This window comes from Pempheris klunzingeri, chromosome 23 (genome assembly GCF_042242105.1).
Source record: "Pempheris klunzingeri isolate RE-2024b chromosome 23, fPemKlu1.hap1, whole genome shotgun sequence".
Classification (NCBI taxonomy): domain Eukaryota; kingdom Metazoa; phylum Chordata; class Actinopteri; order Acropomatiformes; family Pempheridae; genus Pempheris; species Pempheris klunzingeri.
In genome coordinates this window covers 10,124,260-10,144,357 of record NC_092034.1, presented here as the reverse complement: position 1 = coordinate 10,144,357, position 20,098 = coordinate 10,124,260, and the positions used below count along the sequence as shown (strand labels likewise).

Genomic DNA, 20,098 nt, shown 5'->3' with positions numbered 1-20,098 from the left:
TCAAGGAAGGCAGTTTATACAAGTGAAAGCTCTGATGAATTCAGTCTTGTATCACCAATGTATCCCTTTTTGTCCGGCAGTCTATTTTTGTCTCTACACTGACGGTACATTTGGCTATAAATAAACCTTTTGAATTAATGTTATGCATAATGATTTGTAGTGCTGCTGTTAGACTTCTTCATGTGTAAAAACGAATGAGAAAGGTTGTGAAATATTGATAAAATATTGCTTGATCTCTAGTCCTTCAGTGCAGAAGAGTTTGTCTTAAGGTTACATACTGTATATGATAGCCTATAATAGACAGTGGGTGTCCACTTTCTACACATAAAACATGCAGGCACTTAAATCAAGTTGTGACGATAAAATGTGTGACACAAGTACAGAAGTCCAAAAAGAAATTATTCTTCTCTGATAGAGGGCTGATTTACATTGTTGATGAATAGTCCAACCCAGACTTGTGTCCTTAGTTAATATAAGCAGAATCTATTTTGGCCTCTCAGTATCTTGTAGGAAATGGGATGTCAACAGACACTGGAATCTGTTGACACTTTCAGTCTGCAAATCTTAAATTAAAAGTGGGAAAGAGTATTTTGTGGATGGAAATTTGACTTAAAATAACTGTGAATTACATGTTGTCTTTTGTAGATAACCACACATATAAGTAATTGGATCTACAAAAAGATAAATTCTGAATTGGTCACAAAAGAAAAGCTTGTGTTCCAGCAACTTTCCTCATTAGATTTTTTTGTTTGGACTTTATGGCACATACTAGAAATACCACTTGAGACTGGTTGAACAGAATTTGTTATCCAAGTCCTCTTGAAGCTTTATAAAGCAGAGATTATCACCGATAAATGAACTATAAGAAATAATATCACAAAAACAAACAAAAAAAAAAAAACAAAGACATGAAAGACAGCATTCCATTTCACATACACACACTCACACAGGGAAAATATTGTGCTTGTGTTGACGATAGACTTCTTATATGATTTAATCTTCACTAAAGTAGCCTGGAACCCCAAGTGCAATGTGACACATTGCAACTAACACTAACTAACACATAGCCACACTGACCTTGCTTATAATCTAGACAAATCTGAATATGATCAAACTTTTATGTCTTAGGGTAATTTATAGGTGCAATGAATGCTTAGAAAATAACATGGACCAGTTTAATAATGACAAACTTAATAACACTTATATGGCCATGGAAAGAAGAGGTGTTTAAGAGCATATGAACTCAATGTGAATACAATAATACATTTTATCTGTAAAAATCACCTAAAGCAGCAATATGCAGGGGACAAACCACTGGCTAAGCCTGATATTTTATCAAAATATGTTGAAACAGTGGGCTGCAACATTGCTCATAATAAAAAAATCTTTATTTCATTATGCTCGCAAAATTGCTTTCCACTGCTCTGGAATAAGCACTATGAAATTGGAATTCAATGTACTTAAGCTGCAGTAATGATTGGGCAGCTTGGCAGCCACCCATATGGTGACCTCATAGATTTTGGAGCCTTTGCAGGACCTGCAGAGAGAGGGTGACTGTTCCTTTCTAACACAATGCTCCTGAAAAGACCTCTTGCTCAGTTTTTCAGGCTTCATGAGTGCTCTGTAAACATCGGTTCATCTACAATGCCAATCCAATATGAAAGAAACCTTTACATAGTCTGACTATAACCCACAGGGCTTGTTGGTACTTAAAATTTAAATACGTTGATGTATGAAAGTCCAATTAAAACTATTACCTTCATTCCATGATGCATTTTTATACCAACAGTGGGAGACGGTGTGTGTAAATATGATTGGTTGAACCAGTGTCAGTAAACTGTAGCCTTTGAAATGTCTAGACTCTGGTAGTGCTTGAGTCTCTTCCATCCAGGCAGTAAAACATTAGGTTTTTCCAGGATAAACAATGCTGAATATCCTTCTGTGCTGTATATAGTGTTCTCTATGCTCAGTGTTCTCATGTTGTTTGCTCCATCTTACATTTTTGTGCTGGGTGGTGTTGTTGCAGCTGTCATGCTGCCATTTTTACTCAAATGGGTCTATTTTGCAGCAGATATTTTTGACTTGTCATAGCAAAAAAGGACAGGTGTTACTAATAACATTAATGATGGCCTCTGTTCAAGTGTTTCAGTAAGTAATGTCAATGTGCCAGCATGCACAGTATTAGGGCCCTGGAACTGGGTGGCAGATACTGTTAATAATCAATTGCACCTGTGTGTTTTCTGCTATGATGTGTCAAAATGCCTGCCGTGAAAAAGGTATACTGACTGATTTCAGATCTCTGAGTTGGTGTGCTGGAGATATTCTTCATAAAAGTACCTCCTGACTCCACTACCAAAGCCAGCTGACACAATGTTGTGTGGTTGGCATGAACCCCTGGTACGTGCTGTATAATACGATGTTGTATTGTTGTCTTTATGCCACAACACTCTTGCTATGGCATTTATCACATATCAATTGCTAAATCAACATTTCTGACATTTACCTCATATTCCTGTGAAAACTTGAGGTTGTCGTTGGCTTTCAAGCGCTCCAGATGATCTGCTAGGTCCAAAATTGGGATTGGAGGGTGGCTAGCCATACCTATCAAACAAACAGACTGAAGGTCAGTCACCAGGCTGTAAGACAGTACCAGCCAAGCAGCCAACAGTGAATCATTTGATAAGCAGAATGTGTGTTTAACAGGGGGAATGGAAGAGTGGCTCTTGTTAGGCTAGTTTGTTCACTCAAAGCAGTGGCCATGCTCATAGAGAGAATATGGACACAGAAGCCAATGAGAAGTCATCGAGCACACTTGCCCCACTGGGACTCTCCCTATTGAGAGAGAAGAACGTTATTTACACAGAAAGCTGCCGTGGATAGTTAGCATGACAGTGAGACAGACACAAACAAACATCCCAAAAAACAAAAAAACAAAACACATTCAAAATGTTAGGCCAGATGTTGACGTCTGCTTTGAGTGATGACATGTTTTCAGGCTGTCATTCCAAACTCCGCCTCCTGTGATGACATAGCATTAACACCAGATGGATTAGATGGGGATGGAAATACAAGACTAGGCAGAAACAAGGAAAAGTAAAGGAATTAAAGCTAAAAAACAAAACAAAAAAACCCAAACAAATCATGTCAAATGCATAATCGAGACCAACTAACTTGACAAATGGAGGTTACTGGGGTGACTGGGCGCACCTGAACCTGTGGAGGAAACCGCGGTGTAATTAAATACATTGCAGATGTCATAGCAATGTGATGACTATTCCACAAACAGAGGGTAGAAATTGAAATGTGACAAGTAGTTGAGTGATAATGTGTACTCTAAATGGTACATCCATTAGTAACATACAAATCGTCATGGTAGAAGCTTGGCTATGGCATCATGCTTATTTCATAGAAATAAGAAAGCGTACAGGGAATAAAAAATCCTTGCAGATGACCAAAGTCGAGTCACCGTAGGATATTATTTGACATTCATTTTAACTTGAGGTTGCTGACATGGTGATACACTACTTGCATCGTCTACAGCATTCTAACTGCAGATGTTCACTTGACTTTGACAATGTAGAACTGACATTGTTAAATATGACTGGTAGCCGAGATATAAGTCATCATTATATTTAAGGTTCAGATGTAGAGAAATCATCATAAGTGTTTCAACAACCCTGATGTTCACCAAGACACATTTTTGTACATGCAGTCGCAATCCAGCCTGTGAACATCACTCTGCTTAACTTAAGAATTCAGGTGCCATTTTGACACACCAGTTGTGTGACAACCTCTGCCTCTCCAACTCTAAGGTAATGTTTCATTTTGGTTGCTGGCACAAGTAGGCATTAGCTAATGGAAGCTGTGCCTCATTTTCCCACCCACTCTCACGTCTCTCTGAAAGACGGTAAAGGGTGTTTCTATTGCAGCCTGCTACTCAAAATCCATTTCCACCACTGGGGGACAATGAAAGTACCATTTCCAACCAGCCGTCGCTCAAACATCAAGCATCCTTAAGATGAAAATGTCCATTGAGGGGTAAAGAGGTGAAGAAAGGGTAGAGAGAGTAGGGGAGAGAGGTGGTCTAATGTAGAAGTGCTTCGAGGCTTGAGAGAAAGTGGTCACGTTGTGGAAAAAATGTTTGGTTCTCTTTGAGTAGCAAGAGAGCCAAGATACCAGCTCTCAGAAAGGCTGGTGGTGATGGGGGCGGGGGGCAGGATGATGGCTTGAGAGGCGAGTGAAAAAGTGGGAGGATGGTTGAGATCACTTTGAGCCAAAAAGAAAAATACCCCTCTGCCAGGATGAAACAGCCAGTAATGGTCCTAACATCATTGAAGAGCTTTCATAAATATGCATATTTTTTTCAAAAATGAGCCTGCAGGGATAATTCATCCTCCTTTCATACTAGCTGACCTGAAAAATATGGCTTTGATATTACAACATTATTGGCAGTCTCTGAACACCTGTCCCAAAGCAGTTGGTGCCAGAGGAACTCAAACGGCAGTTAAGTGTCTCTCTCTCGGCCAGTACGGGGGCAAAGATGCATACCTGCTTTCTAGGTGATAAATGGCCTGTGACTCGCATCTTTTCCCCAGGCGGGAAACGGTCACATGACTGAGCCAAGGCATGACCACTGACCACCACTCACCTCAGCACAAAAGGTCAGAGCGAGTAAACACTAGTGTTTACAGCTTGTCACCACTTTTTCGTCGCTATCCTTTGGCTCGCATACAAAATGGGGCACAGAGCGATGACACACTTTGTATTTCCCTCACCTTCCCCAGTGCTGCCTCCTGTGACTTCTAGCAGCAGGATACCATCCAAGCAGGAGTGCTCTATTCTATTCTAAGTAAGCATGACAAGTCTTGATGACCTGGATGACGCAGGTGCAGAGGAAGACGACAGCTGCCATGAAACTGTCAAGCTTGCATTTCTGCCTCTTCATTTTCCATGGAGAAGTGTCTCCGGGGAGGAAACTGTCAGTTTTGACCCTCTGTGCTTTCTCTAAGCACCTGTCCATTGTCTACCAGCAACCTGCTCACTTGTTCTATGCCAATCTAACTGCAAAGATGATGGGTACTTTTTACGGCATTACGTTTCAGTGTCAGCAGTGTTTGCAAATGCTAATTGCATATATAAATTATTCTTTTAAGCAATCAATCAGTAGCATTGGCATCTCTTCTTACAGTGCATATTCAGTTGTAAATTCTCAGTTAAAGAGACGGACATCACTGGCTTGATTTGGCATACGTACCAGGCGTTTGGAAGTTTAGACGCCGAAGCTCTACAGGGTCAGTGGGGTGATGCAGTGGCATTTCCTTGCTGTTGGGGAGACTGCCTTTCCTAGCTTCAGATTCTGCTCTTTTTCTGCAGAACAAACAGCAAATTGTTATTATTTTTGAGGAAGTCTTCTTTTATTAGTGCTCAAAACTCTTAACTCGTAGTGTGTAACCTCAAAGCCTTGCCTTGTGGCCTAATAAATACTGTAGGCACATATGTAATTAAGGAGGTGACGGGACTGCATTCTTACAATACATACATACATACAAGGCTACAGGGGGTGGACTAAACATCACCACAGTACAATGCAATCCAATACAATAGCCCTTAGCCATGAAATACTACCTTTAGTGAAGCCTTATGTTCACTTCTCAGTGATGGTGTCAGATACTCAATTCGACTCTATAGTAATTTTGAAGCTGTGATTAGGGGTGGTGTTTAGATTGCATTATATTGCAATCTAGTCTTGTCACTGTATTTAAAACAAAAGGGCATAAAACACACCCTCTTTTGCACTGGATTGTATTGTGTTGTAAAGTGTTCTTGTTATTTGTTCCACTCTCTTTTCGTTTATTTTCACTATTTTGAATGCAACTTTAAATATTCATATTTGTAGAGAGTCTGTGTTGTTGTTGTGTCTCTTTTTCACATATTTTTAGTGAACAACATTGTCACCTTTGACACGAGGCTGCATGAATTACGTGTCCCTTTCATAGATGGCAATGCAGTTTGTTCATGAAAATCAACACAAAATTGGTCACTGACATGGATCATATATTTTGTAAAAGGTCACTCACTCGTAATTTCAAATATGTATAATGGAGAGGTAATACATTGGAAATTTTTCATATTAATAATTTAAAGTTAATTATTAGGAAAAACCAACACATTTGTGCATGATTAATAGTACCACATGTTTAACATGTTCATTTTGAAGCATATACCATGACTTCACGAATGACAACAACTCCAGTAGGCGACCAATGTCTATATGTTTAGGTATAGTATATACAGGTTAGGGAGCAAAAGGGTTTAGAGGGAATAGTTCGTCTCTGCTTCTTTCTCACTCTTACCTGTCTGGTTTGCTGCTCCATTGGTCAGCAAGAAAAGAAATATCGACACAACATTAGGTGGTAAGACCTTTGGCTTTATATAATGGAGAATTCCAGAAACTTTCCTGTAGAATAAGTGAATGACTGACTGCATATGAGACAAACGATACCAATCATATCTCAATTTTGCTTTGCGTGGAAGATTAGTGATGCTTCACTTCAGAGATTATGCTCAATTATGCAGCCTTGGAGCTCTTTGTTTCAAATACTACAGTTTCCCAGGTGCATCCAAGATTTGTACATTGTATCTCTGCTATTTCAAGCAGTTTCAACTGATTGCTTCTTGTTCAAGCATAAAAGTCATCTCTTGACTCCTAATTACTGTGTCTGTCTTTTCCTGCAAATAAAACCTACTACTGTTGCATTTATTAAAATCAAGAGATATGAATATTCTTATGGTATCATAATTGCGAACCACAAGCAGGATCATACTTTTGAATGAATGTGTATAAATTAAGCATGTACTTCATTAAAATGCATTTTTAAAACATTTTTAATAGAAAAAAATACCAGACTCTATTGGCCTGGTAGCAGACATGATTTTACTTCAAATATTCTATGTGTAGGTGTACAATTTATTCTGATTCATGCTTCTCTCTGAGGAAGCTGCACATTGTTATCTCCATGTCCTCTCATAGAGCTCAACATAATATGGTTGTTGCCCTTTGTTTTGCAAAAGAGGAGCACTGTCACATAAAAATTGATCTTGACAAGAGAAATATCTCCTGGTTATGCATTGAATGTTCCCTAACGTGGCGGTGGCACTGCCTTTGTAATCGATGTGTAAATCTGCCTGCCACAAATAGTATCTCTGAAGCCCCCCACACACACGATCTTTGCTCCCTTTCAGTTCACCTTTTGTATAATCCAAGCCAAAAGTGAGAGTCAGGATCTAGAGCTACTCTTCCTTGTGGAATGGGTCGTAGTAAAAGGGGGGGTTGGGGTGGCTGGGATGCTTGCCCAGGCTCCAGGGCCTCTCGAAAGCTGCACACACATGCACTGACATGCAGCAGATAGTCAAAGCTCTCCCCACCTACGCTTGACTGATGAGCAGTGACAGCACGAGGTCTCGCTACCACAAGGGGGTTTCAGACAAAAATGCTGTTTTGATTCAGTGTGAAAGTGCACTACCACAAGTGTTTTTAACAGTTTAACATGTTTTTGTGAGTGTGTTTCTGCGTGCAGGGGGTAGATGGATTTGTGTGATTAACATTCAGGAAACGGATGTGTCTGCGTGAAGGATTGTGAGCATCAGCATTTGATGGCAGTTTTGGTGGCTGTATGCTTAGATTTACTCACTTTAGATTGAGTGTGTGTGCGGTACTGAGAGTGAGGGAATAGTCTGAGGATCAATGCACTTCGGGCTTTAAGTTAAAATCTTATATCTAGTGTTTGTATTTGAATATGCTAATTAAAGATTTGTGTACGGCAGACTGTTGGTGTCATGGGTCTTAAATATTGAATGGCCTTACGCAAATGTTGAGTAACTATACATGAATTTTAAATGCACATATATAAGTAATAATGTGTATATAGTGCATGTTTTGCACTGTCCCCTTACGGTGAATGTGTGCCAATAGTGTATGTACCGTATGTATGGTTAAGTGAGGCTGATTCCTGTGAATTTGCTTCACTTGATAGGGAGAAAAAAATCTTTATTTTATAATTTTATATGCACATCATCCTTTAATATCCTCACCTCTTGTAGAGTAGGATGGCAATGACGATGCATATAATGAAGACAACCGCGAGCACGGGGCCCACCACCCAGATAAGGCCTTCTTCCTCATCAATGATCGGCTGGGGGTCGATGTCTGCTGACACAACCGGGTCGGAGTAGGGACTTGTTGCATACATGATCTGAGCCAGAGAAAAGAAAATCATTGATCAATATTCTACCTTGAATCTGTGTTATGATTTTTTTCCCCAACCAAAAATTTTACTTCTACATATTGGACCTCATCCTGCTCCTAATTTCATAAAAATACCATCTATTGATTTTTAATTGATTGTGATTTGATATTTTCTTACCAATGCATCACATTGTTCCTTTGACAATAACACGCCAAAACTGATCTTCACCCTAACTTACATTAACATCTGGAGCTTAATGCTGAAGGAAACAGTAGCTTTAGACTTACATGACAAGCTCAAGATATTCAAAGCACTACTGCAAGACTTCAATTAATTTTCCCCCACTACAGAGCTTATCTAAAAAGATTCTGACAAAGACAGCATGACCAACAATCGAAATTAAAAGCCAATTCAAAGTTTTGCTGTGTAATTTCTGCAGTTCGACCAATCAAAATGATCTTCAATATCTGTTCTATACAGGAGCTTTGATTGAACTATTTCACATTCTAAGAGGAGATAAAAAATGGTCTTGTGGGAAGAAAATATATGCTTCAGTGGGCAAATTAGAGATTTCCGTCCGTCCGTCATTATCGTTTTTTGCTCTACCTGAACTCAGGGTTAGCGGAGAAAGTGTGAGGCAGGGCTATAGACCCTGCAGCTCATCAAATCCATCATCACGCCTGCAGCTGCCTAATCATGCGGCTTTCTGGTCTTCGTCCACACACACATGCACACATACACACTAGCTGCAGCAGCAGAGATAAGGTGGACCGCACGTAAGACGCAATTAAAGAGGAACTCTGTTATCAAGGTATTCTTGCGATCAGCTAAGGTCTTGTGGGCTTTCTCTCCCTAAAGCAGCAAGGGTCAGCTTCTTGGGCCAGCTTCAGCTTTACATTTTTAAGTCAAAGCCTCACAAGGGCTCAGACTAACGCATCTGACCAGAAGCAAACTCCGACCCTCCGTCAAGATGCAGTGGATTTAACTCTCTCTGTCTATTAACGTACCATTTTTAGCACAAAGAGCATGAGATCACAAGCATGGGATAACCCAAAGGCGATGAAGCTCATGTCCGAAGCTGAACTCAAGTATAATATGAGATGCATACGGATAAAATTGAGATAATACATGAGTGGAAGAGCAGACTTACGTTTTCAGACATCTCCAGAACAGCAAGCACAAAGAAGATGTACTCCTGACCATTCAGAAGTTTTTTGTTTTCAAAGTCCCCATAGATCTCGCCATCTCCCAGAGTGAAGTCTTTGGGCAGGTCTTTGAAGTAGGCAGCAATATAGGCTTTGGGTTCTGTCTGCCTCCGAAACCGAAGGCCTCTGCTAGTTCGGTTTATCTCCTTCAGCAGCTACAGTGAGGAGTAAGAAGCAGACAGTTGATAACACATAGGAAAAACGTTCCAGCACACACACAAAAATACATCTACACAAACCAGATCTGTCTATCTCAATATTTTTCTGATTGCTGAGCTGGAAATGCTGATTGCAGTAGGCTGAACATTACAGAAAAGATCAGTTTTTTTTTTTCTTTACTATAAAAGATTGTGACATTGAAAGACTGTGTGGATTTCCAGCATATAAAACAGTTGAAGATTATCCAGCAGTGTCAAACACTAAGAAAAAGCTGAATTAATTTACAACTTGCATAGCTCGATTATTTTTTCTGGTTGATAGAATCAGACATTTTTGTTTGAGATGGCTAAATGTCGACAAATGGAATCTGGGGAGATTGTAGTATAGTGAAGATGTAATTAACAGTGTACAATTGCTATGAAAAAATGAATTGGAAAAACCATACGTATGAAAGAAAGTGCCAGTGCAACGTGAGGATAAAATACATTATGTATCAAAAAATGGCTTCAAATCACATTTTACGAAGTATAACGAACTATATCTTGAAAATTAAAGGAAAAAAACTGAACAGTATGTTATTGGCAGGTATTTCCCCAGACACTTATTTTCCAATGTCAATGCCAGATTTCCAACGGAATCCTCACATATTACATGACAGATTTTGTCTTTATCCAACATTCACAGTCTCCCCTGGTAATTAAAAAAATACCACCTTTGCTCCCCTGACCAACAATTATACTAATAGGCTGAAAGAAACACATCACATGTGACCTTCATACAAGTCCTTCTGACTTTAAACTTCCAGTACAAAGCGTGGATCATAATTATGCTAATCAAGTCTGGCTAGTTGTTTGGGCATCTGATTTCACATCTCTGCCTTGTGTGCATGAATGAGTGTGTGTGTGTGTGTGTGTATGCCTGCCTGTCATTCACATTAGAGAGTGTGCATTTTTGTGTGTGCTCTGTTTTGGCTGCAGGGCTGTTGGTGCTGCCCGATAATGTCTTCAATCATCTCTCCTGTCAACACAGCTAAATCTAGCTGCCCTTGGGAAAAGTTTTGAAAAGGTGAGTGCCAATATTGACAAACAAATAAATTCTGACAGAGGGGTGACTTTTGGGCAATTGGTCAAGGCTACAGACATGGGCCTGTAGGTATGAGCTGTAAAGCCAATGCCAGGTGAGACATGGTGTGTTTTGAGCCTCCTTGACTTGTGATATACAGTGATGTTTATACAATAGAAACAATATTTTAAACACACAATTTCAAAATAAGATAGATTTGCCTCAGAAAAAAGAAGTGTTGACAGATTTTGAAATTCCAATAACCTGAAGGGGAATAGCTTAATTGAAGTTTCTGTTTCTACATATTTCTAAAACAAAGACTACATTATATGTTGCACTGAATGTGTAGAACTGCTTTTGTTGTTTGACACAGCTTCTAACAGAATACCTAAAAAGCGATCACAACAACACATACTGGTAAAACGTTTGTTTGTTTACACATTTAATCATGCCTGTTATGCACAGAAGCTCCCGAATTACCTCAACTGACTAAATATAAAAGTTGTCAAGTGTTTTGTGCATACACAGTTACCTTGCCTGGAATGAGAAGAGACATGAAGGCCTGATGCAGCTCTTCAAGTAATTACCATAGACACAAAGAGGAGGAGGAGGAGGAGGTGGGGATGGGGGTTGAGTTTGCAGTGTACTTGATGGCTACTTCATGTTCTCATTTCCATATGAACAGTGCTCTCTGCAGCTATTTGCGTCAATCAGCGAGTCTCATATCCTGTTCCTCCTGCCCTCTTAACTACCTCAACTTATTTTTTCCAGTTTTAAGAAAAGATTTGTGTGGTATGTGCGCACAGTTACGTAGTCCCTGTAAGAGGCGGAGTACAACTGGATAATAGAAAATAATAATTTTGCTATATTTCTACTGCTTTGTCCTGGTAACTGAGTCACTATAACCAGTTTATCCTTTAAACATACCTCTTCCAAATTCATCTCATCAGGATTGTCCCAGGGTTTGAAAAACTTGCCAGTGCGCTGCTTCTTCAGTGGTACTACCACAATGTAATATCCCCTGAAAAAAAATGTACAGTTAAGTGTATTATTATTCTAGACAAGGGAAGTGATCACTGCCACTTTTCGAAACGCACAAGTTCACTAGTTGTATTTGCAAGTCATGATCACCTTGTGAAACAAAACCCTCTTTGGCTGCAAGAGCAAACACAGCATTGCCCGCTGCCCACCATGTACACCTGTACTGAGAACGTAGTCTGCTTACCGAAAAACAGATGAAAAGAGATGCATAATCAAGTCATTAGCAAGTTATGCAATTCTTTATCACTTGCTTAGAACCAATTTCCACTATGTTTTCAATTTGATTTGAGCATGTTCAGAGAAGTCAGGCAACATGGTTACACGTCACTGAGGCCCCCTGTGGGTTAATTAGGGGACCTCTGTGAATGCAGAAAAGATACAGAATTAGAGGGATTTTCATCCCTTCATCAGAGTGGCAAGAGAGATAACAGCCCCTTCCAGCGTTTTCTGGGCTTCCTGGTTGGGCACTGCACTTGCTAGTGTTAGCCAGGAAGGCAGTGTGGCAGGCTAATGGGAGCCTAATTAGCTTAAGCTCTGGCATGGGAGACAGTGGGCCGAGTGCATCCAGCAAGATCAAAAAATCCGAGTTGGGTTTGAAGCATCAGTTTACAATCGGATGTGCTCCTTGGCCTTCTGACAACCCCAGTCTTTGTTGAAAGGGTAAAAGAGATTTTACAAGGCTGAGAGGAGTGAGCTTAAATGAGTCAGGCTGCTTCAGTGAGTAATGTGACAAGGCAAGCAATGAAGTTAACTTGTTTATTTTCATTCACAATGCATCATTACGAAATAATAAGTAAGGTGCATATCAGTGATAAAAAGAAAAAAGTTCCACTTTGCCATAGTGATGTCTTTACAAGTCATATATCCAACAAAAGAGCTCATTTTATGAAGTCATATCAAGTTATGCTTGATTCAAATCCAAGTAGGGCAATCCTAAATTCTGGATATTCAGAGTCAACTCAGAGATGGCATTCCAGATCGAAGCAATTCCCTCAGGGATCATTTTTAGACTATTTACAGCCTGCCTTACAGTTAGTTTAGTTTGATCATCTCTACTCACCTTACTCTCTCAGATGTCTGCACTGATGGTAGCTCCACAGTCACCATACCATCTGAGTTCGTCTTGCCAATCAGGTAGGGTTTGGTGCGAAGGATGTCTGGGGCTGTCATGGTAGACACGCGATGCTGTAGACCTCCTGCACTGTTGCCACGATTGGTAAGGAGGAAGGAGTACTGTGTCTCAGGCTGAAGACCCGTGATTAACTTCTGTGTTAACTTCCCATCCACCTCCACACTCTGCCCATTATCGTAGAGGATCTGTATGTGAATAAGTTAATGTTTCATGTATACTTGCTCTTGATTGTGGGAGCTAACTGAATAATTTTTTCGTCATAGTAATGTGTGGAATACCCCAGTGCATATAAAAATGCTATAATAATTTAGATAGTTCTTACAGTGAAAGGTTGAGCTGGATTGTAGGTGTCTGGGATTTCCCAGGTCAGCAACACAGATGTCTTCATGGCAGCTCTCACATGGAAATTTTTTGCAAACACTGCTAAAAGAAACGGGGAGCAGGTGATTTAGACACAAAACATACTTTTTTTTTATCCGTTGACACCATTGGTCCCACACCAGTGCTTACCTGGGAATGTCTCCTTCAAGACCAGGCTGAAATCAGTACTACACTGAACTCAACACTGTCCTCTTACCTTCTTACCAACACCAACTCTTAAATTAATGACTGACCTTTGCTTGACAAAACACAAAGACACAAACATACTTACTCCATGTGAGTTTCATAAAATGATTAGGAAGACTAAGGGTAGGACAATATGTTAATACCAAAATCCTCTGGTTGATTCCATACTTTGTCAACTTCTGCCATTTGAGGCTTGCAGAGGAAATTGCTGTGGTTGGAAAGGGCTGCGCATGGAAAGGGATTTTAAAAGGGATGGGGCTAAAAAGGTTCAGGGACTGGTCCTACCTTGATCCAAAGGCTTTGTCCTGAATTGGACACTTGGGCTATAGGAACCAGCACCCTTGCTGGTGAAGGCACACATTTTAATATCATAAGTGGTATCTGCCTTAAGGCCATCCAGGATGACTGTTGATTCCGGTGCAGTGATGAAGAGTTCTGAGGGGCTGCGTGGGCTGTTGATGTCCTTATACTGCAGAGCATATTTCACTATTCGGCCATTTCGCTCTGCCAGCAGCACAGGTTGCCAGCTAACCTTAATGGTAGAGGTGGTAGCACCCTCTGCAGTAATGCTCTGAGGGTAGCCGCTTGGAACATCCTCATTTGTGGTGACTTCTTTGACTGTCTCTTCACCAAAGCCCACCTTGTTGCGCGCTGAAAGGCGGAAAGTGTATGAGGCTCCTTTATGGATCTCTTTGGTTGTGTAGTGGTTCTCTCGTTCAGGGAACTCAATGACAGTCAGCGGATCCACATCTTTGCGGCCAAAACGGAGGCGATAGCCTTGCAGGGGACCATGGGTTAATGCTGGGGGATGCCACTGAAGCAGAGCTGTTCCCATGTTGGTTGTACTGACCATTAGCCGAGGTTTATCAGGAACTAAGACAGTACCAATAGAGAAAGGGACAACTTGTTATCTCTTTCTACAAATACATATCCATCTTATCAGATTTGTAGTAGACAGTCATTTAGTTGATCTACTATCTGTCAGTCTGTGTGTACAGCTAAATGCTTTTACTGTGGCATAACTTTGGTCTTTGTCAGTTTTTCTACATTTTCCATTACTTTGTAAGTACTAATTAAGTACTAGTACCAAATGAGACGACAATTGGCTACATTCACACTTTTCACATTTGATGACAAGAATATTAGCCTTGTGCTTGTTTTCCTCATTGGAGCAGTTTCATAGCTTTACAGAGCTGGAATGCAGTTGCACATAAAATCTTGTATATTAGCACAGAAACACAGGAGATTTGTCAGCAGAGATGGTTATGTTACCTGCGCCAGTGGTGGTGATCAGTTTGGGCTTGCTGCGTGCACCATCACCCTTTGTCGTATAGGCTGCCACAGTAACTGAATATGTTGTCTCAGCCAGCAGCTCTGTGATGATCATTTCCTGTAAAGATACAGGATTTTAGTTGCAAGACATTCACTGGCTGATTTGCAGATATTAGCAAGTTGAGATATAAAAATGGGATGTGATGTCAGCATTATCGTCACACAGGACACAGCAGACACATTCTTTCAGCATATACTTTGAGGCATGCTTCACTGGGCAAGAATAATTCTGATTCTGTTTTCTTTGGTGTGTAACAAAATAGCTTCCTCAGTCAACACTAATAGAATTCAGACCTTTAAAATCAGCATTTGCTATTAAGTCAGTTACTTTTAATTTGATTTTTTATGTCAGCACTTTTGAAAAATATCTTGATAACTTATGAGGTTAAAATGGCACTCAAGCTAATGTTTCAAACCAGGTCTCGGACTCCTAATGTACAAAAGACACATGCCATTCATGCAGGATAACAGCAGAGGAAAACAAGATTGGAATGTTGCCAAGTTTAACTACTCACATGTTCAGTTGAATCATCATATTCCCACTGATTATGATATAAGAATATGGAGAGAAAAGAGACAACAAATAAGGGCAGGCACAGACACTAGTCACTGGTGAGAAAATCTACACACACAGTTTGTCTGCAACCACCAAATAAATTTGTTGATAGAAATTATTACAGTTAAAGTAACAACGATCATATGTAGACTTGAGCAAATACATGTGCCCAACTTCTACTTCTCCAGTAGAAATGTAATGTAATTCCTGACAAAACACTCAAAGTAATTTTACTGAGATCAGTTATTGATATGACATAATGAAAATTAGCTTTTTCCACTCCAGATGAAAGACTGTGCTATAGTGCATGTAACAGTGAGAGAGAGGAAGGAATGCTGTGTGTCTGAGAAATGAGGTGGTTGGCTGAGGAGGGTGTTGTACCTGGGCATCATCAATCAGGATGTCCTTGATGACTGGCTGTCCTGTGGGCTCCCCATTAACCATCCTGACATAGTGCACCTGGTACCCTCGGATCTGACCGTGCTGCTTGGTGGGCATCGGCGAACGCCAGATCACTTTAATTGATGAGGAGTTGACAGCCTCCACCTCAACTTTACGAGGTGGCCCGCTAGGAACTGGAGGAACACCATGGGATAGAAGAAAAAAGGTCAAGATTATAGAGAACCCCTTCACCCTCTTTTGAAATCTTGCCCGAAAGCTGTAGCGCAAAATGCTGCAGTGACAAAAAAATCACAAAAGTGCAGCAAACTGCAACAAGCACTGCATGACACCAATATTTCAACAATGGTAAGGGGGGAAAAAACAACAGCAAAAACAGGTCTGACAACTGACCTAATCTTGAAACATTAAAAATGGGTAGAGTGGATTTTTAAAACATGGAATAAAAATGTGTTTTGCCAAAATAGAAAAGTGGAGCCAAAGGGGGGCTTCAAGTGTTTCAAATGCTTGAAGCACTACAAGAATTTTGGCTATGGAGCAAGGAAAAAATGAATAAAAAATGATTCTATCACATGAGGAGAGAAAAAAAAAAAATGGCCTTCAAAAAATTCTTCCACCTTTTGTTATTCCCACTGTCCAGAACTTGTCCTTTTGCCAAGTTCCTAAAAAAGTGAGTTATATAAAAATGCTGCCATTCAAAAACACTGCAGAGTGTATTTCAAAAATGACAGTTGGGACTGGAAGTTGGAGGCCTGCAGCTGAAAATACCATACCATGTGTTGAAATTGAGCAGCATAGGGAAAAAGCCAAAAAGAGTGCTTTCGCAAAGTGAGTCACAGTTTGTTTGCGTAAAAAAGTGCATAGTCCAAAATAGGGCTAAAGGTATCAAGTGGCGACAGTCACATGAGAAGCAGGCAGAGGGGGTAGAGAAGAAGAGGGAATTGTAGATTTAGGCGAGGTTGTTAGTATTTTGATGGGGTAAGTTAAGAGGGGTAGACTGGATTTGCAGCCTTGGCTTTGTTTTAGCGAACACATACCATCCTCCTCTGTGCGGATGAGATGTGGCACGCTTTCTGGTCCTGCTCCGACATCTGTATGAGCAGTGACCGTCACGCGGTACTCTGTCCATTTTTCCAAGTTTTCCAAAAGGTACTCAGAGCTTTCCGGAGGAATGCTGGAGATTTGACGAGTAGTGGTATCCTCCCCTTCATTTGCAGCATATTGGATGGTGTATTGTGTTATGATCCCATTTTGTAATTCCATTTGGGGTGGCCGCCAACTTACCAGGATGTTGGTGGAGCTGGGGCTATAGCACTTGATTTCCTGAGGTGGGCCCGAGGGTTCTGGTTGGTGGGTTGGATATTGGTGCAGGTACAGGGTTTTTTGTTTGGTCAGGCCGTTCATTGGTTTTTTGTTTTAGAGAGTTTTTGTTTTGATCAGTGTGATGATGGTAGAAGTGACCAAACAAAGGAAAAAAGAAAAGGAAAATAAAATGAGGAAAACGCACAAGGACTTATGTAGGTAAATAAAAAGTACTTAAATTCAATGAAACATCACAAATAAAGAAAAAAGCAAGGGACAACACAAAAGTGTAAACACTGATGATGAATGGAAAGTGTTGATTGGAAAAAGGACAACTTTAATATGTAACCTACCTTTGTCATGAAAAAATCAGTTACAAAAACAAAGGGAAACAAAAATCATATATCCTATATATATATGTATATTTCTTAGAATCTTCAATTCTAAAATGAAAACCTAAAATTATTTCAAAGTATTTCAGAAATTATTGAAGATAAACCATTCCAAAATAAATGTAGCAATAGCTAAGACAAATTTGGCAAGCAGTTACCATCAATCCAAAAACATAAAGGTTGATGCTTTAACTAGTTAAAAATAGAAAAATGCTGTATTTGTCACCAACCTTTCCGAAGCCTGTTGGTTTGTGGTAAAAGCCTGATTGTACAACAGAGAACTTCCCAAGGAGACATGACTGATTTATTAGATTCTGATATCATTGGCATGCACTTTTTAATTAACTTCATTTACCTCAGAACATACATCTGTGCAGAGTTTGAACTTCTGAGCTATTATACCCACCTGATCTCTGCCCTTGTCTTTCAGACCTCAGATTTATGGTAGTCAATACAATAGTTCTGTGTTTTTTACCCATGGTCAGGAAATCTCTTGACTGGCAATCAAAACAAGCTAAACTGTGCTGAATTTAGTGTAATTTTGTCTTGAAAAACAGAATCCAAATATTCAATTTCAACCTGTATCATAAATCTGAGGTCTTTTGGGAGTAAATGTTCCTAATTACAGAGACAATGCTTTCTTTGAGCTTTCTATATTATTAATCCACAACTTTCTTGAATCCAATTTTAGTTTGAGAATAAACATCAATGCCAAAAGTAGGAAAATTCCTTATCCAGAGAAGTGGTTATTAGTAGTGTAGCTACATAGAAAGCTCAGTCTCAAAAATCCTCTATTCTCTCATTTTTGGCCCACATGCGATGTCAAGAGTCAAGGCTTCCTAAAATGCCCTTTGACTTGTTGAAAAAAACAAAAACAGCTGCATAACGCAGATGTGGGCATTCATATAAATTAATTATTCACGGCTTTATCATTCATTCAAGGTAAGACCCTTTTTGCACAACAAAGGTGAAGGGGGTAGTTTATGTAACCTTGTCTCCTGACGTCACAGGAAAGCCTTGGCACGCTGTCCATGCAACCTTTTCAAAGTGAATACTGCATGGGCAGGTAGACTTAACACTTATTGTAACACTTATTTACTATTTTAAATGTTAACGTCTTTTCAAATGCATGAAGCCTTTATAAGAAAAATCATATTGGCCTTATCTGTCCTCAGGACCTTGCTGACATTTTTGTCACTTTTTTGGATTTTGCTGCACACGAGAAATTTGGAATGCATTTGAAAATTCTTTCCCAAATAGTTTAAACTCTGTCAGATATGGAAGAGGACCTACGTGTCTGTGGAGTTTCTGCCGAGATCTCATTGGTGTAAGCTCCAACTCCATGTTTACTCCGGGCAGCCAGCCGGAAAGTATAAGTAGTGAAGGGCTTCAAGTCCTTCAGCAGGTATGTTGTTGTCGGCTCAAAGCTGATACGTTTCTGTGAAGAAGGTTTCACATTGTCAGATTTTAAATAATGACGAGGAGTTCCAAAGAGAAACTGTATATGTAGGCATGTCAGAATTGAAACAAGTTGCAAGTTTATATAAGTGAGTGTGACACTCAAGTTAGTACACTTTATAGTGTAGACAAACACTATAAACCCCACTATAAACACATTGTAAACTCCATTATTCTAAGGCTCTTTGTTTGCAACAGTGTCTGACCAAAATCAAAAAACGAAAATAGCTTCAACCCTTTAAGTTACTGATATGTACTATTCCTGATTTAACAAACGGCAATTATGCAGTCATGTGGCTGTATATTTTAGTGTTATATGTTAGTGTCTAACTTACAGAATTGTTTATTACGTTGTTCATAACTAAATACCATTAAATTGTTTTAATGTACATTTAAATAACATTGGGCCTGTAAATTATGCTATTCAGTTGTGTTATATGAGAAAAACACACATATCCTTTTTCTGAATTTTAATTTATTATGTCCACTATCATGTAGATACATGAGAATTACAAAATAACTAATATAAAATAGACCAACTAAATCCTACAGGTCTGGTATTATGCAAATATGTATGACTCATTACTTAGAATAGTTAATGGTGTCAATATGACGGGGAAGCACCAAAAAAAGACAGAATTTCATAACACTACATTATTAAAAATGCATAATTGCATAACACCATCAAACTCCAACTCAATAATTGGTTACAGTGCAATTCAGAGAATTTTGTTTGTTATTAAAGACTTTTAATTTAATGAGCTGCCAAAATAGCTCAAGTCAGGAAATAATTACCTCCTCTTTGTCATCTCTCTTCCTGTACATAAGTTCATATCCTGTGATTTGATTTTCCTGTCCAGTCTGCGCTGGGGCGATCCATGAAAGTAAAATACTTGTTTCTGATTTGGCTTCTCCTTTGAAGTCCGTTGGTTGGGAGGGAACTGCAATTGGAACGAAGCCATGAAATTCATTACTCTCTCTCTCTATTCATTTCCATCACAGTCATACTTGCACAGATGCCACTTTGTGGTAAGAGTTATTGCTACAAGAGCCACATTTCAGGAGGCATTTCAGCCAAAATAGTACGGTACAGACGCATTATACATGGTTACTTTATGCTGAAAAACACATGACTGACTGACTCATTAGAGAGATAAACAACAAGACATTTAAATTTCTCAAGCGTTGTTAACTTTTGTATCATAAAAAATTTTTTCCCACTTGAGAAATCCAATTGAAGACAGCTG

The 20,098-nt window shown here is 39.5% G+C and overlaps 1 protein-coding gene across 9 annotated transcripts in view; it reads right to left on the bottom strand.

Annotated features, from left to right (window-relative positions):
* LOC139222766 (receptor-type tyrosine-protein phosphatase delta-like) overlaps positions 1-20,098 on the bottom strand; it is a 195,457-nt gene that overhangs the window by 19,180 nt on the left and 156,179 nt on the right. For 2 of the 9 annotated variants that reach the window (XM_070854619.1, XM_070854618.1), the window contains 15 exons: positions 19,647-19,792; positions 18,687-18,831; positions 16,737-17,042; positions 15,682-15,875; positions 15,260-15,286; positions 14,685-14,802; positions 13,698-14,285; positions 13,168-13,268; positions 12,774-13,030; positions 11,600-11,693; positions 9,397-9,606; positions 8,092-8,252; positions 5,255-5,367; positions 3,172-3,213; positions 2,504-2,601 (listed from right to left, as the gene is read on the bottom strand). In XM_070854619.1, the coding sequence (XP_070710720.1) occupies positions 2,504-2,601; positions 3,172-3,213; positions 5,255-5,367; positions 8,092-8,252; positions 9,397-9,606; positions 11,600-11,693; positions 12,774-13,030; positions 13,168-13,268; positions 13,698-14,285; positions 14,685-14,802; positions 15,260-15,286; positions 15,682-15,875; positions 16,737-17,042; positions 18,687-18,831; positions 19,647-19,792 (2,600 nt within the window). The remainder of the gene's footprint in view (positions 1-2,503; positions 2,602-3,171; positions 3,214-5,254; positions 5,368-8,091; positions 8,253-9,396; positions 9,607-11,599; positions 11,694-12,773; positions 13,031-13,167; positions 13,269-13,697; positions 14,286-14,684; positions 14,803-15,259; positions 15,287-15,681; positions 15,876-16,736; positions 17,043-18,686; positions 18,832-19,646; positions 19,793-20,098) is intronic. The other 7 variants (XM_070854620.1, XM_070854621.1, XM_070854622.1 and 4 more) reach the window with 7 other exon arrangements.